The sequence below is a fragment of the Dreissena polymorpha genome, chromosome 2 (assembly GCF_020536995.1).
Source record: "Dreissena polymorpha isolate Duluth1 chromosome 2, UMN_Dpol_1.0, whole genome shotgun sequence".
Lineage (NCBI taxonomy): Eukaryota > Metazoa > Mollusca > Bivalvia > Myida > Dreissenidae > Dreissena > Dreissena polymorpha.
The window spans coordinates 69981227-70007873 of NC_068356.1; the positions used below are offsets into that span (position 1 = coordinate 69981227).

Sequence of the window (26647 nt, forward strand, 5' to 3'; positions counted from 1 at the left end):
TCAAATATTGTATGTAGCAACTTGATTTTTGGCATGCATGTGTATCTCATGGAGTTGCACATTTTCATTGGTGAATTGTCAAGGTCATCCTTCAAGGTCCAAGGTCAAATATATGGCTTCATTAATTTAGTAAAATCGTTTTTTCTCTGACGCATTTAACTCTAACCAAAACTTTAACCTTCTTCAAAACTTTTCCAATATTTAACGTAGCAACTTGATATTTAGCATGCATGTGTATCACATGGAGCATAACTTTTCCACTCAAGGTAAAGGTCATCCTTCAAGGTCAAATTTCAAATATATGGCTTCATTTATTTAGTAACATTGTCTTTTCTCTGACGCATCTAACTTTAACCAAAACTTTAACCTTCTTCATAACTTTTCCAATATTTAACGTAGCAACTTGATATTTGGCATGCATGTGTATCACATGGAGCATAACTTTTCCACTCAAGGTAAAGGTCATCCTTCAAGGTCAAATTGTAAATATATGGCTTCATTTATTTAGTAACATTGTCTTTTCTCTGACGCATCTAACTTTAACCAAAACTTTAACCTTCTTCATAACTTTTCCAATATTTAACGTAGCAACTTGATATTTGGCTTGCATGTGTATCTCATGGAGCTGCACATTTTGATTGGTGAAAGGTCAAGGTCATCCTTCAAGGTCAAAGGTAAAATATATCAAAGCGGCGCAGTAGGGGACATTGTGTTTCTGACAAACACATCTCTTTTTTTTTATATGATATTTTCTGCGTTTTTGTGGGTACAAATCCAGATAATTGCAAATAAATCTTGATCATCCATTGAATACTTCGTGTCAAGAATACTGTCTTATGCATTGTAATATTCTACCGCTACATCATGTGACATTCAAACTCAAGATTGTAACTTCCTTTAATATTGCAAAAAAGTAATTTGCGTATCTTAGATTATGCTTTTATTTTATGATATACAATAAATAGCCAGAATATACGCGGATTGTCTTTATTTCTATGTTGAAACTAGCCATACATTCAATTAATCATTGCATGTCAAAGTTATTAAAAGCCTGGGATAAGTATTGGCGCAAAGGCGTGGTGCAAAACCCTGGGAGCACTTGGTGTGTTTAATAATAATTTCCTAGACGAGATGGTTACTAATTTAGACTTGCACGGAGCGTAACCGCGTATGTACACCTGTGCCAGTGACCCACTATATAACCCTCTGGCAGCCACACTATATAACCCTCTGGCATACACCAACCTTTACCAGTAACCCATATATCTGACCAGTTATACCATTTGCCAGTAACCATGACACCACACGCCGGTAAACACAATTACACGCTGACTCCTACTGCGGTGCCAGTAACCACCAAATTTTACCAAAAGGGTGTAGTTCCGGTAAGATCTAATATACCTGACCCCTGCAAGTCTTGTTAACCAACCAACCATGCAAGCAAGCAACCAACCAAACCTCGCCCTGTGCAGTTAGCCTTTTGCCATAATGTTTACGTTAAGAGATGGGTTGTGAGCCCACTGCGTCATTGCGGTCCCGAAGGAGCCCCAAACAATGGCAGCGGAGAGCTCAAAACCCCTAGAATATACTTGTTTATTTATAAATTAATACTGATTAACTAAAATGAGTGGAACTGAGAAATTCAACAACCTGTACTCACAGAATTTTACGCCACAAATAAATTGATTTATTCCCCAAAATTCTGATAGCACACCAGTACTAGCCACTTGGTCGATACAAATTGCAATGTTTACAAATTACTATGCCCTATATATTGTGGGTTATAAAAATTGCATAATGCAGATAGAACTCCAGCCCCACTGGTGACAAGTGCACCCCATCCATGAGGAAAAAACCCTGGGTGTTTGCATCAATGTCCAAAGTGGTACTGGTGCCGCAGCTTGCCCACTGCACACACACTCGATCAAACCTGTTTCCCGGCGACGTTTTTACAATTTATCCGGTCAATGATGTCCACCCAGATTATTGCTGTGTCTGCCAAAGCTGTCCTTAAATATTTAATTTTTCTCTTTATATTATTCCGTACCTTTGTACATGAGTCGATGCACAGATCATTTCCGCCCAGATGTAATACCAATACCTTTGGCGGTGTGGACAGCAACACATTGGCTTCTATTGAACTCCGAAATGATGACCATGTCAGGCCGCCAATTCCCCACCATTGGATGCTTGTGGGCAGCCGCAGGTTCTCCATCCCCCGTTATTTGGCTCTTGCTCCTGCCCGCTGAGGAATACTGTCCCCAAGAACCCATACCTCTGTCAATAGCAAATAACATTTTGGGTGTACACAAAACAAAGGTCAATTGTTTATTCATACTAGTATACGTTATTTATAAGGTTTCATAGTGCAACTGCATAAAACTATATAAGCATGTATATCCGAATACAAATCTTCTACCTGTCAATTATATTACTGTGAATCATAATGTTGTAGCCCTATTTAGCGAATATAGGTTCATTACTTTATTATAGTCTTGTCAGCATATGTACAATCACAACATACAATGAAGCATAAGCATACTACTAAAAGCTGCCACTCGAAAGTATTGAGTTATAAGAAACTAGAGTATTAAATCAACATAAGAATCTTCATTCACTTATAATAAAATGAAAGGGAGCCAATCCCTGAATCCAAATTACAGAAACGGTGACGTGAACTACAGAGTTATCTCTGTGCGTTTTATACTGGTTTTGACAGCTCAGGAGGAACTCCTTTCCTTGACAGATCCGTTGCACGCCCAATTTTAAAGATATGAGTGTTAAAGAAAGCGTTGCCGAATTAAGTGCGGCCGAGGCATTTTGCTAGTACCGCGTTCACCTGCTGTCTGGTAACTGGCATACCCCCTTATGACAAAATGCTGCAGGACCTACCGGTGACATAGCCAGATAGTCGGGCATTCTCTGGACAGGACATATTGATTCCTCCGATTTTGAAATTTTGAGTGTGACCGCCGCGTTGTGTTGAAGAGTTTTTGACTTGGCGATGCGGATTGAGATGTATGACTGGTTTAACAACAATTCAACGTCGGACGTTCTGATTTGGTTATACATTTCTGGTTGTTTAGGTGATACCAACTTGCTTATACGAAATAGCCCAAAATAGGCGAGGGAAAATATCGCAGCAAATAGAGTTGCTTCATATGAGTTATAGCATACGTTTGGCAATTGCTGTATTACACTAAAGAGGATTTCGGATGTGATCGGGCGTCTTCTGTCCTTGTTTATACCCATTGATCGCGAATAACCTTCTATAACCTTACTTAGCCTAAATTCTTCGGAAAACGACTTGTGGCCTTGTACTTGTTGCCAATAGTTAATTCCTGCCAAGTAAGTTTTGACTGTGCAGGTCGCTGAGCCTTTCTCAAAGCAGTATGCTATGAACCATAAGATAGCCTGTTCAGGTACTGGTTGCATTTGCTATATATGGTAAAGATCGCAAAATGTGATAAAGGCATTAACACCGGTTTTGTATGCTGCGCTAGTGTTTTGTGATATCGACTTTCTCATTAAAGAGATTGCTTTGTCTTGAAGATATTCCAGAGGTACTCGGGTACCCTCTGTGGTTCCTCGTCTGCTTCCGGTGCCAAGTTTCTGAATTATGCCATCTGAAATAGAGTGCGTCGCGCAACCTTGCTTTTGTTTTGACAGAATTTGGCTGATCTTTTCCGTCAATTCATGTATCTTTGCCATTGTTATGCCGACTTGCATTTTTGCACTATCTAACTCTTGCCTAAGAATGTTAGAACCATTGTTGGACCTTCCGTTTTTTCAACTGCCACTGGGACACCTAGTTCGACCATAACCTTGGAAAAATCACCGCACAGTGTGCGAGACTTATCACCGCCAAAGAAATCATCAAGATAGTGAATTAGCAGTCCTGAGTTCACTCGGGAAACGACACAGTGTTCTAAAAAAGAACTAAAACGTTTAAAGGAACACAACTAATTGATGCACCGAAAGGTAATGTTTTATCAAAATAGTACGATCCATTAAATTGGAACCCTAATAACTGAAAATCGTCAGGCTTGATTGGTATGATCTTGAAAGCATTTTTGATGTCCATTTTAAATAAGAAACAATATATACCCAGACGTTGTATTAACTCAACAGCTTTATCGAAATGTGTGTACTGGACCGATGTCATAGATGGGTCTATATAGTCATTGACGGATTCCCCTTCTGGGTAAGACAGGTGATGTATCAAGTGGTACTCCCTGGGGTACTTTTTTAGAACTAGACCTTTTAGCGATACAATGAATTCGTTGAACGGTTGTGAAGAGAAATGGCCTGCAACTTGCCCCTCCAACAATTCTTTTGATTTTTTTTCAGAAATTACCTCTGGGTGTTCGTAAGCCGATTTTATTTTTTTTTGCGACGAGAGTTTGTCGCGGCCCATGATATTGAAGTGAAAATCCGTATTTGAAACCATTAAAAAGAAACTCTGCCTCCACATTATCATACCCTCGTAGAAATTTTAGTAAAGCGTCTAACTTAACCGGCGATGGAGGGATGTCTATAATGTTTTTGTTTTGACAGTTACTGCGTGTATCGACTAAAATTGCCTCGGTTTTGTCAGAATTGACGCTGCCCGAACCTGTGTGAATTTGGGTTATTTCTGCCAGGAAAGGGAGCATCGAACCTCGGTGTGTTTGCGTGCTGGGCGACTCCTGAGGCTTCCGCTACGCTCTGACAGTTTATTGCTGGATGGTTACCCCGACAACCCGAGCAATTTTAAGGAAAACGGCAGTTTACCAGGCGGCAACTTCCCTGGTTAAAATAATTACACGTGTACTGGTTGCGTGAGGGGCATAGGAACGTTCCCGATGTGTGCAGGTTTGCGGGTTGCACAAGCATACAGCGCCACCAAAGGTCATTTTTTATTTCTGACCAGGGTGAGGGTGAGATGCCCTGAGGAAGCCTGAACTGCTCGTCATAGGTGCGCCAAGCCGACCCACCCTGGCGGTACGCAGCCTCTCTTATGGTCCAAAAATATTTTAGCAATTCTTGTGTTTTTGATTAATTATGATAAAAAAATAAATACACAGACATGAAGATAATGAATGTGTCTGACCATTTCTCGATCGAACCAATCGTGTCTTTGCATTCTTTTTGTTGCGCCACCAGGCGGCCGTCCGTTGAAACGGAAAATGTTGCCCCTGACATATGACTTTGGAGCTCTACAGACCCTTTAACAATAATGCGAAATTGACAAATTCGACCAGCCCGATTTGTTGTTTTAACTGATCGAGGATGAGGGTCCGCTACGTCATCCGAAACTATCCGGATGTTTGGCATGGGTGCGCTCGCTGTTGTGATGTTTGACGTGGCGGGCATTGTTGACTGGCTTGGTAGCTGCAAACTAAAAGTGGGTACACTTACAGGAAGGGGTTCACACGATAGCGGTGCTTGAACCATTTGGCACTCTCTTTTTCCTGTTTTTGGCCTCTCTAAGTAGTTGATCAAAATCGATAACTTTTTTACCTTTATCCCCTTTGTTTAGTTGTTGCCGTCTGGGCTTACCGACCTCAGCCTCTTCTGCATCCCTGTCTTTCGTCGCGCGCCTCTACCTCACATGCTGACTGAGATTAAATGCGATTTTATACAAAAGCTTTAAAGTCTGTCTGAACTGAATTTTGTCTCGACGGAAAAGGAAGTAGCATTCCAGAAAATGTCACGTGTGCAAATTTGGAGAACCTCTGCGTTAGCAACCTGTTAGCGTCCTTTGATACGAGGTAGCGAACAACCTTACCCATTTTGTATTAAAAAATAAATGGAAATTATTACTTATAGAATGAATAATTTGTTTTGTTATAATTGCATTACATTATTTGCATTATAACATTACACAGCAAATGTGTTACAACAAATACAATTGCATGTTTTTTCCAATCACAGAAATTAGAAAAATAACAGTTTTAAAGTGACATCTGTATATCTAAATGAGTGAGTCTGTTTAACAAAAATAAAGCATTTGTTTATCTTTTCTGTAGTAAGCCATTATTAAAAACTAAAACACATTTTCAAAATCACAACATTTACTAGGCTTAGAAGTCCCTTTTAATTAACCCTTTACCACTTATATACGTATTTTCACGCATTTGTAGTTCCTTTAGAAAGTTATATTTAATTTATAACCTTTGTTACTAGTTTTAAGGTTTTAAGGCTTCATTTACAACCCGTAGATACTGATGAGCAGCAAACAGCATAAAACCTGAAAAGACTGAGAGTTATGCGCAGGCTGTTCTGGTTTTATGCTGTTTGCACATAGCTATTTTCACTTTGCTTCTAAATGGGAAAGGGTTAAAAAGAAATTGTTCAAGCTGTCTTATTGATTGATAGGAAGAGCTTGATGAGATGAAGCGACGCTGGCATGATCAGTTTGGAGATGATGACGACAAGACAGCCTTGGTAAGCAACCATTTTTCCAGGGTTCTAATTAAATGAACCTCCATCCGAGAACATGGCATTTAAAATGTGAGTTTAGTTTTGTCCCAGATTAGCTTGTTAAGTCCACATAGACTAATCAGGGACAACACTTTCCGCTTAAACTGGTTTTTGCTCAAAAGAGACTTTTGTTTAACAAAAAATACAATAAATGCGGAAAGTGTTGTCCCAGATAACAGTAATTACTCACACTACATTTTCAGACACCCCCTTTTTGGGCAAAAAAAAAATATTGTTCAGGACTCAATATTTTCGGACATACACGTTTATGTTCAAAAGTGATGACTCTTAATTTTTGGACAGTATACTACACAGCCCTATTTAACCAGATTCCTGCACTGATTTTTGCTTATCTGGTGTCAGTTCCATAATATGTTTTTATGACCTGATTAAGGTAATAAAACGCCAATAAATTCCAGAGGGAAATGGCCCATTACATTTGCATAAATTTGGGTAAATAACCATGTATACTGGTAATAAACAATGGTTTCACCTAAGAAAGAATATGGATATTTTACGCTCCAAAATATAATGATGGTGTTAGATAAAGACTGATGAATAAACAAAGATTTCATGGTTTGCAGATTGTTTTTTGTTTTTTATAACATACACTGCAGGTTCATACCAGAGTAGCAATTAATCAAAGCTCATTCTGGAACCCGTTGTGCAGGTTCATACCAGAGTAGCAATTAATCAAATGCTCATTCTGGAACCCGTTGTGCAGGTTCTTACCAGAGTAGCAATTAATCAAATGCTCATTCCGGAACCCGTTGTGCAGGTTCATATCAGAGTAGCAATTAATCAAATGCTCATTCTGGAACCCGTTGTGCAGGTTCTTACCAGAGTAGCAATTAATCAAAGCTAATTCTGGAACCCGTTGTGCAGGTTCATACCAGAGTAGCAATTAATCAAATGCTCATTCTGGAACCCGTTGTGCAGGTTCATACCAGAGTAGCAATTAATCAAATGCTCATTCTGGAACCCGTTGTGCAGGTTCATACCAGAGTAGCAATTAATCAAATGCTCATTCTGGAACCCGTTGGTCAATAAATAGCCTTGGAGTAACTTCCTGCCAGAAATTTTAGCATGTGACATTATTTTCAATATAGTGCAAACATATATTAAAGTAATTAATACTATACTGGTATTTTACAAGCACGTGGTATAAGCTGATTATACAATGGATGCTTGTCAATGCAATCATTTTAAAGTGTCTATTTTTGCTTGGACACCTGTAATTACAAACTAATAAGAGTAATTACAGTAGGGACTGCAAAACCTAATCTGGGACATCACTTTATGCACATGCATTAACCCTTTGCATGCTGGGAAATTTGTCTTCTGCTAAAATGTTGTCTGCTGAATTTCTAAAATTAGCATTTTCTTGATTTTTTTCAAAGAATACTATCAGAATAGCAAACAGTTTGGATCCAGATGAGACGCCACATTCTGTGGTGTCTCATCTGGATCCAAACTGTTTGCAAAGGATTTCAAAATTTGGTTCCCACACTGAAAGGGTTTAGCCCTGTTTTCATTTTAGTTATAGCAGCTCTTTATCACTTCAGCCCATTAGTTGTCCAAGAAATGATTTAATTTGATGACATGGTAATCTATGATCGAATTCATAAATATGGATTGAAATAAATGCCACAGATCCATTAAAGTCTGTGAATTTGCTGATTTCACCCATTTAAACCTTTTCAGAATAATTCATGCACACCATTTTTCTCAAGCTGCTCAATTACAAAGTTATTATGAAACATACGACAGAAAAAAGCAACATCCTCAGTGCACTTAGAGCTGAATGTGTCCAAAAAATAAGTGTAACAATTTATACAAATGATTTTGCAAAAGTCATCAATTTAAATTAATTACCTGTACATAAATTTGTAAAACTTTTGAGTTTCAAAATGCTAGATGATTGTTAATTACGTTGTATTTTTTATTACAAATTAAAAGTCACTGAGTGATTTTAAAATCAATCTGTGAATTTGCATATTAAAGTAAAACTCAATATACACAATATTTGTGTGTTTGTTGTTATTTTCTTACACACCTTCAGTTGTCAGATAAAAAGTAAAGACTATGTTAATAGAATAAATAAAGTGGACAGGCAGAGAGATCAATTATCAAGTCTTCATATCTTCTAATTGAATGTAAAAAGGAAATTCCTTAATGGCTTTTATGTGGTTTTTTAGCAGATCAAATTTTACAGTTGTTTACTGTATAAGTCTGAAATGATTTTGTTTCCCTATATTTTTATAGCTTGACCAGGTGCGTACATTTGCAAGCAAGTAGATACCATCAAAATGTTGATTTCAGCGTTGTTGTTTTTTTCAATGTTTTATTCACAAGTTAAGTTGTTGATGGCATCAAAATGCTAAAAGCATATTGGAATGAAGCAGTTTGTGATGCATGGGGAAAAAAGAATACCTTTATAAGTGGTTTATATGCCATTTACAATTACTACAGTCCTATGACATAATTATCCCCCGCCATAGGCGTATGGATATTGTTTTGGCGTTGTCCATCCGTCCATCCATCTGTACGTCTTTCCATCCCTTGGTTCGGCACTTTGTGTCCGGAGCCATATCTTGGAAGTGCTCGGCCGGATTTCATTGACACATGGTATGAGTATATATATGGATAAGAGGATGATGCACGCCAAGTGGCATTGTACACCATCTATTAATAACGGAGTTATGGCCTTTTGTATCTTGAAAAAATGCTTTTTATGCTCCCAAAGGGTGGCATATAGTTTTTTAAATGTCTGTCAGTCCGTCTGTCTGTCCGTCCGTCTGTCTGTCCGTCAGTCAGTCCGACCGTCCGTCCATTCGAAAACTTTAACATTGGTCATAACTTTTGCAATATTGAAAATAGCAACTTGATATTTGGCATGCATGTGTATCTCATACAGCTGCACATTTTGAGTGGTGAAAGGTCAAGGTCATCCTTGAAGGTCAAAGGTCTAATATATGGCTTCAATGCGGCGAAGAAGAGGGCATTGTGTTTCTGACAAACACATCTCTTGTTAATATAAGCTTAGAGCTTTATTTCCATTTACACATGAGCCATGAAACTTGCCAAAGTTGTTCTCAATCATCTATGGGTGCTTCAAATTTAACACTCATAATCCTAGGGGCTCAGGTCAAGGTCACACATTGAGGTCAAAGGTCACAATTTTGATGAATTATTCATTATTTATTCATTCCTTTACAATACATCAAGGGATTCTGTAATAAATGTCCACAATTGTTCTCCATTATCTAGCTTAGTGTCAAATATAAGATCCAGGTTGCTAGGGTCATGGTAAAAGTCACACACAAAGGTCAAAATCACACATTTTAATTACATATGCCTTATTTGGTAAGGATTCTACCATACTAAAATGGATTCTCAAAATGTCATGATGTAATTGTTTTCAATTATCAGGCAGTGTAAGATCTATGTGTTTTTTACCGAAGTCAAGGTCACACATCAAAGGTCATACATTTGTAGAAATATTTATTATTTGGCGGGGGATATCAAATCAAAGAATTTGCTTGTTTAAATTCATAGTATGACTTATTCACTTCAATCTTCTATGCTAAAAGAAATGAAAAATGCCTTATACTTTATTAAATTAAATGTAACAAACTATTTATATATGTCAATTTACAAATTTTAAATAGTAAAACTATTCTATATATTTTAAGTACGTTTAAGTCTAAGAATTGCATAAGTTAATACTTGGTAAAATAGGGCCCAGTACAGTTGATTATCCCATCTGTATTTCTTTCAAATTTGTTGCAGTTAAGTCATATTGTTTTAGACTGTCTCACTTCTTATTTTATTCAAAATTGGTATCGATGTCTTTGATGTCGTTGCTTGTCCAAAGAGATTTTCTTCCAATATTTTAAAACATCAATGCCAAAAAAGGAATCATGATCGTAAAATAGAGAAAATAATTGGGATTTGAACATTTGCCTTTGAAAATCAACAAAAATTAACATGGAATAGATTAAGTTAATTCAAAGGCTATAATGGTAGTGTTTAAAATTAGTCATCAACTTGTTTTCAGACTAGTATCATAAATTGTTATAATTTTTAAATTAAATTGTTCAAATATGTAATGATTCTAAGCACTATACAATGCATAAAGACCAGTTTTGCTTTTGTGTTTGTTTGCTTTTTTCACAGATATAGACATGAGAAGATTTTCAGACATTTAGAATGATCTATGTTGTCAAACTTTGTCTTTGTCCAGAATTTTTGGTAAAGCAGAATTAATTGTGTGGTGACAGGCTTTGGCTGCTGTGTCGTGCTTTTAAATTAACAACAGTAATCCTTCAATGTGATTCTTGCAATTGAAGTTGATATTGATTGACTCATTTTCTCTGCAATGGATGAATACATAATTATATTGAGTAAACATCTTCTGTAGTTTTTGACTCATTCAAGCAGGAAAGAAATAAAACAAAAGTACAGAACATTATTCACATGACAGTTCTTTTACAGTAGGACTTAGAAATATTGAATAAAGTAATAAGACATACACAATTTATTTGTTATAAAACTTGCAAATCAATCATGTTTAACCCATTTATGCCTAGTGGACTCTCCCATCCTTCTAAATTGGATCAATTTATTTCCAAAATTAGGGATGTCTAGTATTTTATTTTCTATATATAGAATATTTCTTACAGAAATTCCTTTAAGCAAACAGGGCAGACCCTGATGAGACACTGCATGATTCGGCGTCTCATCTGGGTCTACGCTGTTTGCCAAGGCTTTTTTTCTAGACAGTAGGCATAAATGGGTTAATTAAATCCATGTTGATTGAAACCTATATTGCCACATGAATGTTTCTTAAAAAGGTTGTTTATGGTAGATAAACTGACTCATGATGGAAAGATAGCTGAATGGTCAGGTCATATATAAAGGTCAAAGGTTATATTTGAGTATTTAACATCTTGTCCAGACTGTAAATTTTACTTCATGATTGATCATGCAATTTTACAGTAATTAACCAACAATCTTGACCATGTGGAGAAGATGTGTCACATAATAGTCAAAGGTCAAACATGGTGTTGTTAAGCTCGTTAAATAATTAAAAGCATTACTGAAAAGTGTACAACATCTTGCAAACAGGCATGTAGTTTTGCTAAGAGACTTCAGCAAGTATCAGACATACAACTAAAACTCATATTTACTGAAGTTCTTTGTTCCGTAAGTATCTGTAAAAAATTATTTAGGTTTTCTGTTAAAACATTTAATACATACTGAGACACTATACATTTGCGTCTAGAAGTAACACATATAATTAAAATTTAAAAGAAAATTGTTGTTGTCTAAAAAGTACATCTAAGAAAGACGACTAAGGAATAGCAGTGAAGAAATGAGCCATTGTATCCTGGAGGTAAAGTTAGCAATCAAGATGCCAAAAGCCTAGTTAGCAGGGAGATACATGTTTTATATGTGAACAATGGCCAAAGATGTTCATTTGTGTATCAATATAAGACACAAACAATATCCTTACACCTTGTAGGTTAATTCCTGTGTCGTGTGTTATTTCAGGAGGAACTTTACGAGGAAGACCAGCAGCAACCACAACCACAAGAGAAGAAAAACAAGATGGTGACAACAGAGAAATTTCAGGTAACCATGCATGGACATGAAATTTCTGGTATTTTCTGTGTTGAAAATATTTTAATTTGGGTAGGGAAAGGGTGCTTTATGTAATAATTCTGCATTTGATACAGGAGTAACTCTTTCAAAGAAAGGAAACCCAGTCATTGAAATGAACAATTCGACCAAGTAAGCATGAATTTATTCTTATATTATCACTTGAGACCAAGAAAAAGTTCACAACCTGTGTATATGAAACAAAAAAAACTGAAGAAGCGGAGTTCAAAATGTACCACTGTTGGGCTTGTGGGTTTTAGCTCATTCTTAAGACTGTAAACCATATGACTTGATTATATGACCGGCTATAAGAAGGGGTAATTTCTGTGATGGCAGGATATTTTACAAGAGGTATTGAAGGCATTTGCGCCTTTTACCATTGAAAAACGTATAGACTTTTGAGTGAATTTAAAATGGGCACTGATGAACACTGGTGATAACATGTGAACAAAACGGTGGAGAAAGAGATTTTGGTTCTAATTAGAAATATTATTTTAAATCAGCAAAACATACACAAAAGTCATCCTGTTTTAAAGTTTCTAAAACACATGTTTACTGTATCAGGGAGAGCTGGACATTCTTCGGGACCAGGTGGCCAAGGGCTTGACAGCGCTAGAAGAGAAGCAGACGCATATGATGAACCAATTCAAGCGCGACATGAAGATGGTCAAGTCCCTCCTCCTCAACCTCTCCAATGGGGGCCAAGAGGGACAGCAAGGGGGGCAGGGTGGGATGCCTTATGGGGGGCCTTGGAGGCCCCAGTCAGTGCGTGGCATGAGGGAGCTGGAAGATTTGCAGGAGTTAGAGGAACCTCAGAGGAGAGAGTATGTATTAACCCTTTGCATGCTGGGAAATTTGTTGTCTGATAAAATGTTGTCTGCTGAATTTCTAAAATTAGCATTTTCTTCCATTTTTTTCAAAGACTATCAGAATAGCAAACAGTTTGGATCCTGATGAGACGCCACGTTCTGTGGCGTCTCATCTGGATCCAAACTGTTTGCAAAGGCCTTCAAAATTCGGTTCCAGCACTGAAAGTGTTAACTACTACAATAAAGTGTCATGTTTTTTTTTCAAATTTCTGAATTACTCACTGTGAAAATTGACTTTGGACTTAATTTCAAAATAAAATGTTTTTAAGGAACTTAATTATTTAATATGTTAATGGATGCCTTTTTTGATGAAATGTAGTAAATTTTAAGATATTCCGTAAGATATTTCTTCAACAATTGTTCTCCAAAGATATCACAACAGTTCATATAGGATATTATTCATAAATATTGGATGATTTAAATTGTAAGGCCACGACTTTTATATTTCTTGGTTTACAAAACCGCCGACCCTAATTTTTGGAAAATGGGAAAAAAATAAAATCGGAAAATCGTCTTTTTTTTAAATATTTTATTCCCGACCGCACTGCAAAACGAGCGAAACGAGAAAAAAAAACGATCCGGTTTGAGTACGGTTGCGAATAAAATCAAGTAAGTACAATCAACGATTGGTTCACATATATTCAATTGCAGAGATCGGGATATTTTTCAATGTGACACATTATGTACCAGTCCTTTTATGGGCACTTCTCAAAATTTATTTCGGGTAAAAATTACAGACAATAAGAAAATCAGCGTCAGTCAAATGTCGACCCCATCAAAATTTATTTCCGTGTCTGTGACGCAACTATATTGTTTAACATGTTAATTATATTAAACAAACCCGATAGTATTTGATAATTAGTATAAATAATCCAATAAAACACTGCCATTATTTACGATATATGTGTTTAGGAATTTTGTAAACACGTCCGCCATAGTTTATAGGAACTGTACAGAAAGTTTGGAAATCGGAACAAATCGGTATATCTCGGAAAATCATTGATAAATGTATTTGTCGTTTCAACGCTTTGGGCCGAGTAATTTCGGCAAATCGGAACTCAACTTGTGTAAAACACTAGCTCAATTAACCGTTAAACTCCGCCTCCGTTCTCTGCAAAAGATTCGAAGGCGGAGCTATGCACGTGCTTTTATTAAATTGGAGGATTGCAATTGAGAACCAAACACACAATTGATTCGGCATGTTGATTGCTAGACAAAGGAAGCCAATTTTTTCGGCGCGAAATTTGTCGCTTTATTGCTTCCGACAGAAAGCGGCTTTCCTTTGATGACGTCAAACTGTCAATTCGCACAGACTGCACATTTTCGGAAGACTTTAACTGACTCCTTGTTTACAATTCCAGTAAAAAAAACACTTGCTAACATTAAACTTTGGATTAAATTATCAAAATAAAGCAAAAGCGAAGTTGACAAATATGATTAAATTAATTCGCGTCAGTTCAAATAAGACGTTTTGCGTTGTAAATCAACGAGTTTTCATGACAACAACAACTTTGACAAACATTACCGCGACGACGCATGGATCGATCTACCTCGATTTTTTTTTTCATGTACGATCTCATAAGTCGAGTAAGAGCAAACACATACCGGGTAATTTGTGTATGAGTAGTTTATCTTATATAAGATTTATGCAACGGGCATCGCATTGCGTAATGGTGCGCATCCAATTATGGAAATGAAGCGCAGGTTTTCGTTTTAATCGGAGAAGAACGCATGTCATGTAATGCAGTGTTTAAAATTGCCTGATGTTACATAAGGTGCTGTTAGGACTCATTTTATTGGAAGATATAGATGTGTTTCATTGCATAATTTGATTTTTTGTCTCTGTGTTTAAGGTTATAAAAGATATGTTGTCTTTGTTCTGATGTTATTAGTATTAACTTTTTTTTCCAATGATGTTTTTTTTTTTTTTTTTTTTCGACCGCCCGATGGACCATTTTCAAAATAATTTTTGTAAACCAATAAAAAAAAAAGTCGTGGCCTAAGCTTGAAATATCATTAACCATTTTTTTAGACCCTTGGAAAACCATATTCAACATTTTTGTAACAGCGATGATTTGCCATCCTGGTTGTGCACTGCATGATGATCCAGTTTTATAACTGCATATTGAACCCTTGCATTACAGATCTACTCAGAGTGCAGGCAAACGAAAGAAGAAGGGCATGGTTGTGTCTGAAGAATCCTCTGTCCTAGAACCCATGCTGCCTGAAGAAATGGCTGCAAAAAGTAAGGAATCACACACACGCACACACAAACACACGCACACAATCACTGTAATTTTATGTTATGTAAAAAACTTAAAACAGATTCATAATATGCAATAACATAGCTACCGGTACTTGTAAAACAGCTGTGTAATATCTTATGAACTATGGTGTATCAGCAATTATCTAAGTGGACTTTTATAACTATGGTGACATTGAATTAAGCAGTAGTAAATGTATACATGACATTATATTTTTCCATAGTAAGTATTTCTATTACATAATAGTCTACTGAAGGAAATATTTCTTTCAGTTTTTGTCAACATTTTTGTTTACTGTAAATGAATGGTGATGATTGAATTTAACTGCAGAATTAATACGGTCACGTGAGAATAAAATATGTTTACAGCTGTCGAGTGTTTTTATTATTTTAAGAATACAGCACATTCATTTAATTCCCAAAGAATTCAGACGATTTCAAATTAATAATGCTTATTTTGATTTTAACTGGCAGTGTTTGTGTCCATCCAAGCGTGAAACATGCTGTTACGTTAAGAAAATCAGTTTCAAAAGATTTCATTCTCATCTGTAACAAAGGGCAATTAGCATTCTGATCACAATCAATGGCCCTGGAACTTGTTTGTATACAATCTGATGACTTAATTTGCTTAATGTGCAATTTGCGAGAGTAGCGATCGGCAACGAAACCCCTGACTGCTTTTCTTTAGAGTTGTAGTAAGCGTTATGTTTGTTTAAGACTGAAAGCATGATACCTGCATTATATCCAACTGATTATGAAAGCATGAAACTTAAATTATATCCAACTATGAAAGCTTGATACATGCAATATGCATTATATCCAAGTAATTCTCAAATTATGCTACATACATGTAGACCATACCACACTTAGTCTTAAAGGATGTTGCATACACCATATCTACTAAACTTCCTATAAAGTTACATCATGTCCATGTCTTATCATGTTTATTTACTGCAAATAATATTAGTGGTCTATTTAAAGGAGCCTTTTCACGTTTTGGTAAATTGACAAAATTAAAAAAATTGTTTCAGATTCGCCAATTTTCATTGTAGGTGTGATATATGTGAGGAAACCGTAATACTGAACATATACCATGCCATTTACCATGATATGCATCTGTTGACGATTTCAAACCCTGAACATTATGAAGCATTTCAACAATTTGAACAATTGAATAATTTGGAGAGTTCTGTTGTCGTTACATTTTTTGATACTATGAGGATTGCTTATATAAAGTATTAAATACATCACTCATTGTATGAGCACGTATGGCTGAGTGGTCTAATCGATCGACTTTATTCCAGGGGTCAGTTTTTCAAGCCCAGTTGAGGGTTACTTTTTTTTCTTTCTTTCATTTTATTCTTGTTTTTTTACTGGAGCTTTTTAGATCCAATGTATGTTTACATTTATCAATGTAAAGCATTTAATGACAAACTTCAATACATGACAAAATCTGTGAAAAGGCCCCTTTAAATTTCCTTATATGCCATGATATTCTGTGAGACACTACTGCTTTGTTGTCAACTTTCAGGTATATTTGCCCCGAGTCCAGCCTTTGTGCAGCCAGAGGTCGAGGTTTCCACGCACGAGTTCTATGTACATGACCCTTACTCCAACGAAGTCATCTCCAGTGGCCGCTCTTCAGTAAGGAAAATAATCTTTTAGAGAGGAAATATTCAAACTGTTTCTGTATCATACAGAGAGTACAGTATACATAAATATGTTGTTTTGTTAGTATGAAAAAAAAAGAGTAACCTGGTTATAATTTTGAGTTGCGTGTTTAGGTGCTATTAGATGTTGACTTAATTTTTCAGTAGCTTTTAAACAAAACACGGTCTTAATGATTTTTTTTCATATCTAGAAATCAACATTAATGAAAGTATTATGGAGTGCATTCAGTTAATAGAAAAACAAATCTATACAGCTGATGTCATGTAATACCTAAAAACATTGATTTTGATTATTGAATTTTTATTTATTTATTAAACGGTTTCTTTGTATATCATTTTTGTAAAATCTGAGCTCCTCAATGATGATTATAATTATTGTCTCACCTCACACTTGTTTTTCATTGGCTTAGTCAGGTCAAAAGGCCACACTTGAGTCTATAGTACATGTACACGGTGTTTAAATCTCACACACATGTTGTTAATTTCATTGAATCTTTAAGTATAAGATTTAAATGGTAAATAAAAAAATCCCTTCCTACAGCCCAGCACTATTTTGCATGAATGAGGAATCAAACATATTATTATTTTGGTTGTACTAATAATATTTCTTTACATGCTCTAATTTAACCCTTTACCATTGTGTTACGTATTTTCACACATTTGTTTTCCCTTACAAAGTTAAATGTTATTAAAGACCTTTATTACTAGATTCAAGTTTTTAAGGCTTCATTTCCATCCCTTAGATACTGATGAGCAGCAAACAGCATAAAACCCGAACAGACTGCGAGTTACTCGCAGGCTGTTCTGGTTTTATGCTGTTTGCATTTAGCCATTTTCATTTTGCTGCTGAGTGGGAAAGGGTTTAACACACATTATTCCAAATTCAATATTTTGCAATGCTGCCTCCTGTATTAGTTATGTAACATTTTCTGTTTCAGTCTCGTGGAATGGACTTTTCAATAGCATAGAGTGGAAGGCCTTCGTACTTGGTGCTCAACTGTAAAATTGTACAATTAAATACAATGCATACTTATGTGGTTGTTTAGGCATATAAGAAGCATCAAACTTCCTCGCCGTTTCATGGATTGGTCAGGAAAAGGATACAAACATTTTTTGGGGGCCAAAGTGTTGCATTCTAGTTCGTAAATATTGGAGGTTACTTTTTGCTTAATGATGTTTTTGCAATATTTACAGCATGCTAATCTAAATTCAAAAGGAATCTGTAAGTTTCTCAAAAAATTGAAAACAGTGTTCATAACTCAACTGTAAATGAATTGCAACCAATTGCACATTTGTTGATATTTTGTAAATAGTGTGTAAACTTGGATGCTTTATACATAATGCCTCCAAGCTGTTAGTTCCTGAGGACCATGTTATTACTAGGAAAGATCTTAAGCAATGTTGTTTAAGTAGGGAATGAAACTGTAGTCCATATTTTTATAATCATGAAGTGCCATTGCTAGATAAATATTATAAAATGTTTGTTGTCAGTTGTCATCATTCTTTGTCAATACTTTCTTCTAAAATTCAAGCTTAAAAAAAACATTTGCCTATCAAGAAAAACATGCTTATAAAACATCTCTTAAAACATTTTTTGGCTTACCTCAGGGCAAGCTCTTGCTAATGATTTTGTTTTGATGTTTGGTATGAGGTCCTTGGTACAGTTTTTCAGATCATGACAGTTCGAAACTGACCATTCCCGATTACACAGGCGAGCAATCTAGAACCAGCTTGGCCCTCTCGTTTAATTGTGCAAGCAAGTACAATCTATTAGATCTGTTTTTAAATATTTTTGTATCTATAGTGTTTTACCCTGAAAGAAGTGTTCTGTGATATCTTTATCTTTTTATTTATTTTATTTTTAAATTTATTATGTTAAGTGTAAACAAATGTTCACTTTATTTAAACAAATGAGTTGTTTTCTGGCAATTGTATGCTGTCTTGTTTTACATGAAAATATGTTGTTCAATATTTATATGGTATATGTATATAGTTTATTGAAACTTATGACAAAATTATAGTGTATACAAGAAATAAAAAACATATTAGAACATTTAATTTGTTTTTAAGATATTAAACCATCACCTAACTACAGCAAAAAAAGAAGAGCCCCTTTTAGTGACAAATGATTTGAAACCATTAAAAGATAAGGTTTAAAAAAAAGCAAATAGTTTTGCAGTGATCTTTTGTTGGAAATTAAAAAACTACATAACTGTTAAGTTCTCTCAAGTTTTTTCAATAATAACAAACCGTTTGCCAGATATAAACAAGTAATATTTAATTAGGGCTTCAACGTAATTTTTTTAACAAAAACGCATATATTGTTGTGTCTTTTTTAGAATATGTCACAAGACATTAAACTTTAAAATGTTTTGGCGTTTGAATTTAAGTGTTGTAGTTCATGAAAGTTTGTTTTTAGTTAAAGGAGTTTGATCTAAACTTGTCAATCTACAGCTTATCTATAACAATTTACAATGACCTACTCTTAACTTTTCAGTATTTTTGTTTTTGTAATTTTACTCTATTTTTTTAAGCAGTTTTTTTACATTTTATACAAACAAAAAACGCTATTTGTATTCATGAGCCAAAATAATTTAAGTAGATTGCTCAGTATGGTAGACAGCATTAACACACTACAATATAATAAATATGTGCCTGCTGTATGCAATGCGCTGTTCCACAGAGAAGAAATATAGATATTTGTGACATGTCACCTTTGTATCTTCAGGAGTTGTGATATGTTTTCACTAATGAGCTATCCCACTGCACATGTTTGAATTGATTCATAGAGCGACTGTTCTGCTGAGTTTAAACAGAAGCGTAGACTACGTCTTTGGTATAAAATTTGTGTGCAGAAATATTTCCTCTCATTTTAAATGATTGTTATAATTATGTGCTGCATTGTTTTATTGCAAGTTGTTAAATCCAGTTTAATAACATAATTTTTAGCTCGGCGTTTTCAGAGAAAACCGGAGGTATTGTCATAGCCAGCTTGTCGTGTCGTCCGCGGTCCAACTACCGCCGTCTGACGTCCGCCTTCCGCATCGTGCTAAAACCTTAATATTGGCTTTAAAATCAAAGTGCTTCCACCTACAACTTTGAAACTTCATATGTAGATGCACCATGATGAGTTCTACATGCCACACCCATTTTGGGGTAACTAGGTCAAAGGTCAAGGTCACTGTGACCTCTAAAAAAAAAAAATCTGACAAGCTTTCGTTTACTCAAAACTGCACCCGTAGCCGAGCGTGGCACCCGTTATGCGGTGCTCTTGTTTATTGTTGCACTTCTTATAGTTGAATTATTTATTCACAAGTAATTACCACACAGTTGTTTTTTTTCTTTTTTAGCCAACATTTCCAATGTTGTTCGTCAAAAAGTTGTATGGTATATAATACATTTTAAACATATGACATTTTTTTGATACATTTAAAAAAAATGTTGTTTTTTTTATGATACATTGTCAGGTTTATATAAAGGAATTATGAAATAAAGTTCTTAGTAAACTAATTTTCTTATCGTTATGCAGTGACCATTAAGTGGTTATTATTTTAAAGAGATATCTTTTAAACAGATACATGTACTCTGCCTATATCCTGGCTTTGAAATATAGTTAGAAAATTTATGTTTCTTATAATTAAATTGAATCAAAGGTGGTATTGTTGTTGTTGTTGTTTTTCACTTGTTTGCCGCATATCAACCGCAGAAATATGGCCTATTAAGTGTACGCTAATTCAAACTACACAATAGTGTTCGCGGATAGAAAAATACACTACGGAGATCACTTCATGTGTCCTCACTGGTTTATCATGAGTTTTTATTTCTCCGCCATCAAAAAATAATGGTATGTTAATACTTTATAAACAGGCAGTTTTCTTTCGACACATTTTAATCACACTGTCAGAGCCACGTCGTGCGAAAACGGGTCTTATGGCGTTCCGGCAAGGGTAGTTAAAGCCTAGCCTGTGTCATTACGAAGTCTGATCATGAGCTACGCTGTTATAATATCAGGCAAGTCTTCATGGTCTCATTAGGTATCTCTTGATCTGACTGTGAGGTGCGCGGGTTGGGCTTTAGCAACGGCATGTGGCATAAGACCCATTTTCTCATGACGCGGGACTTTAAAAATCACATTGCGTCCCGTAAATGGAACATCTAAGTGCAATACTTTCTGATAAAAATACTAAATTCTATCTGTGATATTTATAGCAAACTGACTAATTTCGGAAGCTTTTCAGACTTTCAAAAACGATTTCCAGACGGGCTGACCGAGTACGACAACCATTTGTGGTTAGATAATGAAACTATTTCCCTGCTTTTATCACACTACAGTATTTCAGTAGCGTTTGTTTCCTAATCGCGAAAACAATGTTGTGTTATCAAGGTTTATCGATAGTACAGTATGTCTTTCCCTGACGATTTAGTTGAAGAGTACTGACACGGAAATTCTGCAAGAGGGATTTTAACGCGCAATTGTAACTGGGCCTTATATACTACATAATTATAGTATTAGATTTTTATTTACAACTTGATTTTTTTTTCAATATCGGCAATAGAAATTTATCAATAAATATGTACCGCATATTCATCAATAAATAACCAAAAGCTGATATTACTACAGTATATAAACGACATCATGCATCAAGGAACTCTTTCAAATGAATCAATACAGATCTCCTTATAGACTGAGAAAAGACCCGGTTAGAGCTCGTTTGATGGTCTGGAATGCGGTGTAAATCACGATGTCAATTCACTAGGTACGTGTCATTAGCGTACGCAGAAAACATGTGAGTAGACTAATTTATCGCCATATTATTCCTGAAATATGCCAAGAAATCAAAGCATAACAAATTTGACATAATTTCCTTCATATATATCCGGATTATCAGAGCGCAGTCAACCTGATTACGTGACATGCACAATGACTGGTACCAAACTGTGACGAATAAAAAACGATTATATTACAAAACTAGATCTTTAATCAAAATGTATACATTTATTGATTGTTTTCTCATATTATTAAATAATGCATGCATCATAAAGAAACAGTCGGCAGCAGGACCACAAGTGGGTCGTCGTTACCACGACTTAAAACACAAACATGCAAAAAAGTTACTAGAAAAGTAAAAGTCATCTAAACAAAGTCCTTTTATTTGCAAGGTCCTGCAGTAAATTGATCGCCATCTCCTTAGGACCTGCTTGGCTTGCTTTTTCTTTTCTTCCGTGATCTTGTAAATAATCTTCTTAAGAATTTGCCTATTTTAGACCTTCTACTTTTGTTTTTTTCCACATGAGCATCAGGCATGTCATCAGCTTCGATCAGATCACGTTCAGGGCTCTGGCGGGCGGGGTAACGTTCAGTAGGGAAATGTCGAGCAAATGCACCTTTAAACTGGAATTTCTTATTATTGGTGACCTCTGTTGCACATTCAGGCAAACTCGAGTTTTCAACAATCGGGTGAATAGGAACCACTTTGACCACGTCGTCTTTCACTAAGTCGTCTTTAACAACGTTGTCTATGCAATAACAACTCCTACCGCAGTCAAAGAAGGGACCCGGTGGTGGCACCACAACCATAACGTCTTCGCAAAATCTGACGTGATATGATATGCCTGCTTTCACGACATTGACTGTGCCATGCGCTTGGAGCTGAATGTCGCCTGATATAACTTCATCATCGCTTAAACATTCTTCTGCAGGGCTTGATTCGCTCCTGTGTGAAGCAATTGATCCGTAAGAAGTTTGAGAGGCGGACCCTTCGGAATTGTGCGGCAAACGTCCGTAAGCGGAGAGACACACGGATGATGAGGAAAATATCGAGGCGTGGCTAGAATACGCGAAGATCGAGCTAGTGCTGTCAGCTTGCCGTAAAGAAGCATGTTCTTCGTCATCAAAATGGGAAATCGCTGCGCGGACGTCGTGGGATTTGGACTCGTTAATAAAGTTTGGTACAAAGCTGTTTGTTTGACAATGTCCACTGCGCAAGGGTGTACTACACCCACTTACACATCTATAGAAGCTCTGTTCAGAGTAGAAACCTTGCCTTGACATACTGTTTCTGTTCAGCTCAGCACTAGAATGCCTTCTCGTTTCATTCAAGATATGTCGAGCACCGGATGCGTTCCTTTGAAGTTCGATTCTCGTATCGCTAGAAATGCGCCTTTGGCAAGGGCTCATCTCATTATGAACACTCAGTCTGGTTTCAAAGTATTCAGAAATGCCCTGAAGGTTTGTTTGAGAATGTCCACTGCGCGAGGGTGTACTGCACTCACTTACACATCTATAGAAGCTCTGTTCAGAGTAGAAACCTTGCCTTAACATACCGTTTCTGTTCAGCTCAGCACTAGAATGCCTTCTCGTTTCGTTCAGGAAATGTCGTGCACCGGATGAGTTCCTTTGAAGATCAATTCTCGTATCGCTAGAAATGCGCCTTTGGCAAGGGCTCACCTCATAATGAACACTCAGTCTGGTTTCAAAGTATTCACAAATTCCCCAAAGGTCAACCGTTCTGAGTCCAGACTCGATGCATTCAACACTCCTATAGCTAATTCGACTACAATTGCTGAAACTCCAGCTTCGGTACTCATAGCGAAGATCAGGACTAATGCTTGCCCGCGAGTGTAGATCGACGGACCTGGTGGACACTCTCATTATTTCTATGACGACCCACACATCCGGGTCGTTTGTGTTGTCATCGTTTGCGTTGGGCGTCCACAAGACGCGGAGGGAACAGCGAGAGTCGAATGCGTAGCACGGATGTAGAGTGTATCGCTGTACGTGAGGAGGAGAAAATACACGTGATAAGAACCTAGATTTACAGTATTTATCAATATTTTAAATGTCTGTTATAAATTGTATGAATGATTTATACAAGTTTTCAATATTTCATACACTATTCATTTAAAATAAAAATTAGATCAGTAAAAAGCCAATACTGAAAGCATGTGCTTATTGTCTACCTCATAACTGCCGCGGTCAGGGATGACAGTGGTCACTCGAATGAAGCTCGCCATGACTGATGGACTTTGAAGATGCTGAAGGTATCTGAACACCGACGACGTCGAAGTGCTCAGCATGACGTCACTTGGCGCACCGAGGGGTCTGTAGTTATCCCCTATGTTATAGACGGAGTCCGCCTCGATCCCGAGCACGACAAGCTCTGCCTCAAGGACATCATCTGTATATTCACCAACCAGCGCGTCTCTCTTAGTGTAGTATTCCTCGAGCTCGTCTGTTGTGAAGTCCTCTGCGATATCATTAAAGTAACATGAATACGTTTGGTGCCAAACTTAGCATAACTAGAGCTTTGTCACAGACGTGACGAATACTCCCACATGCCGCATTGACACAGAATATTTTGCACGTTGTCTTCACAAAAAACAGCGGACACCATGCTCAATGTTTAAAACGCACAAGTGACCCCGTGACCTAGTTTTTAGCCCGGCATGACCCATGTTTAAATTTAACCGATACATCATCTAGTTACAACTTCTGACCAAGTGTGGTAAACATCGGATGAAAACTACTTGAATTAGAGAGCGGACACCATGCTCAATGTTTAAAACGCACCAAGTGACACCATGACCCGGCATGAACCATATTCGAACTTGACCTAGACATCATCTAGATACAACATCGGATGAAAACAACTTGAATTAAAGAGCGGGCACTTAATACGGACCGACAGACAGACCGACAGACAATTTCACTCCTATATACCCCTAAACTTCGTTTGTGGGGGTATAACAAGAAATGTTGTGCAATATGTATACGGCCTCCTCCCGTCCTAACGACATGCAGACAAGTTTTAAATAAAAAAGGGTGCCGTTTTGTTGCAAAGGACTCTTCAAAATCATAGCCGTCATGTACTCATGGTACTAATGTTTTGTGCCATAATATATGCGAGATGTTTGTAAAACATGTATATTGATTAGTCATTACTCCACGTTGGATAGTTTTATGTGAACGCAACGTTCTCCAGAAGATACAATGGAGAAACTAATTTCAATGATAAAGCCCCTGTAGCCTTGATTTCATGACCTCATTATCAATATGCGTAATTATTTTTTAACAAGGCTAAACTCACGAAACTACTCTTTGAACCTTCACGTTGGATGATCGAAGGGCATTCTCATCGATCGAAGCTCACAGCGTTCTCATAAAGAATGGCATGTCGTGTAACTAGCTCTGGCGACGTTGACGTTTGAACTCAAAATCAACAAACGCGTATTTTCTCTTTTGACTAACGGGATACCATAATGAATCATAGGTGGTGTTATGAAGATTTTTCAGCGTAAACGAATGGTCTACCGAAACACAGGGCGACTAACCTATCCATTGAAAGTTGAAATGCAATATTCCACACCTTCTTTACAGTAGTCGTCAAAAACTTCTATACAGTACACGCATCATGTACCTCAATTGTCTGAAACCTTTATAAGTTCCCTTTAGATAACATGTTCACAACATAATGTACACTCTAAATTATATTTTGCAACCTAATTAACAAATTCGGTGTTCACAAATAAACATGTAGAACATAAACTTGCGCGTAAGTACAATGCATTGTCTGAAAATGTATGCAACGGTTAAACGGATTAAATAAATTAACCTTTAAAAACAGTTTTCCTAGGTTGGTGTCATTTTTAAGTGTTAATAAACGTACGTTAAAAATAAAACGAACATAAAATAATGCAATACATTAATGCCTTATTTAATACCCACGGATCAAAACGACATTGGTAATAAGTCCTTTAGTAACGTTTATCGCAAAAATATTACGATTTTCTCACGATCTGATAATAAACTTAAAAATGTCAACTAATTTTAATGTGTTTGTGTGCATGGATCAATCGCGACTTGCTTTTGTGTGATGTTTTTGTATCTTTAGAATGATAGTTTTGTTATAAGTCTATAGGCTAAATACATTGGCTCATACCACACCCATTTCAACTACGCTCTGGACAATACCACAAGAACTTACCATCAATGTCTGTCTCCAACATTTCGGCCAATCTGTCTTCGTTCACAGCAAGCTGAACCAGTTCATCTATATCTTGCCGCCGCGGTCTCGTTATTTCTTTCTTCTTTGTGAATTCTACTTCTGCCCTCTCACAATAAAACCTTTCACGTGGTCCGCTATCGCTACTCTCGTCCGAGCCTTCGTTTTCCCCTTCTTCTGACCCTGTTTCGTCCTCTGAATCGTATCCTAAATTGTCTTTATATTCTGTCACTACATTTTCTTGACACAAAGGCTTGCACATACAATTGCCCATTACTAGTTTAACATTTTAAAACATATAATAAGCTCAAAAAATAATATGCGCCCATCCATTATGGCGCATCTTCAGTAGCTAAATGAATGCGTTGTCAAGATGACGACGTCATGATATGTAATACGCATGCGCCATATAACACAATTATGACGTCAACTTTATTAATTCAAATAAAAAAATATTATTCATAATATGCAAGTGAATATCTATCCAACGTGCAAAATTAAGAATGAAAGAATAACAAAAATTAGTATGAAGCAGATATTTGTTTGAGAAACTATATACATGAAGTAAAACGCCTAAATTGATAACAATTTATATAATTTAGTTGCTTGTATTGATGTTAGACGGAAGACACGTTACAAACATAATTATTGAAAAGGATGCCAAGTAACGCACCTTCATAGCCTGTTTTTTTTTAGTTTTTAGTTTAGTTTTTT

At 36.4% G+C, this 26647-nt stretch overlaps 2 protein-coding genes across 8 annotated transcripts in view; one reads left to right on the top strand and one right to left on the bottom strand.

The window, feature by feature from the left end:
- The window catches only part of LOC127867492 (transient receptor potential cation channel subfamily A member 1-like), a 66826-nt gene extending 46239 nt beyond the window's left edge, over positions 1 to 20587 (top strand). For 4 of the 6 annotated variants that reach the window (XM_052408666.1, XM_052408670.1, XM_052408667.1 and 1 more), the window contains 7 exons: positions 1148 to 1168; positions 6361 to 6429; positions 12022 to 12102; positions 12694 to 12953; positions 15143 to 15243; positions 16793 to 16905; positions 17870 to 20587. In XM_052408666.1, coding sequence (XP_052264626.1) covers positions 1148 to 1168; positions 6361 to 6429; positions 12022 to 12102; positions 12694 to 12953; positions 15143 to 15243; positions 16793 to 16905; positions 17870 to 17899 — 675 coding nt within the window. In that variant the 3' untranslated portion in view covers positions 17900 to 20587. The remainder of the gene's footprint in view (positions 1 to 1147; positions 1169 to 6360; positions 6430 to 12021; positions 12103 to 12693; positions 12954 to 15142; positions 15244 to 16792; positions 16906 to 17869) is intronic. The other 2 variants (XM_052408668.1, XM_052408671.1) reach the window with 1 other exon arrangement.
- Positions 20588 to 21907: 1320 nt separating this feature from the next.
- Positions 21908 to 26306, bottom strand: LOC127867494 (uncharacterized). Of its 2 annotated transcripts, XM_052408674.1 has the most exons (4): positions 25916 to 26306; positions 23892 to 24178; positions 23380 to 23703; positions 21908 to 23109 (listed from the first exon to the last, which is right to left on the bottom strand). In XM_052408674.1, the coding sequence occupies exons 1-4, from the start codon at positions 26205 to 26207 to the stop codon at positions 22120 to 22122; spliced, it is 1893 nt and encodes a 630-aa protein (XP_052264634.1). In that variant the 5' UTR covers positions 26208 to 26306; the 3' UTR covers positions 21908 to 22119. The 2 variants fall into 2 exon arrangements, with proteins under 2 accessions (XP_052264634.1, XP_052264633.1); XM_052408673.1 differs by having other exon boundaries at positions 21908 to 23703.
- Between the last annotated feature and the right edge of the window lie 341 nt (positions 26307 to 26647).

Bases quoted from the DNA above. Each gene is read 5' to 3' on its own strand.
- LOC127867494 (XM_052408673.1), bottom strand. From the start codon at position 26,207: ATGGGCAATTGTATGTGCAAGCCTTTGTGTCAAGAAAATGTAGTGACA. The intron at 24,179-25,915 runs GTAAGTTCTTGT...ATGATATCGCAG, and splicing joins GTTGGAGACAGACATTGATG to AGGACTTCACAACAGACGAG. The intron at 23,704-23,891 runs GTAGACAATAAG...CCTCACGTACAG, and splicing joins CTGACCGCGGCAGTTATGAG to CGATACACTCTACATCCGTG.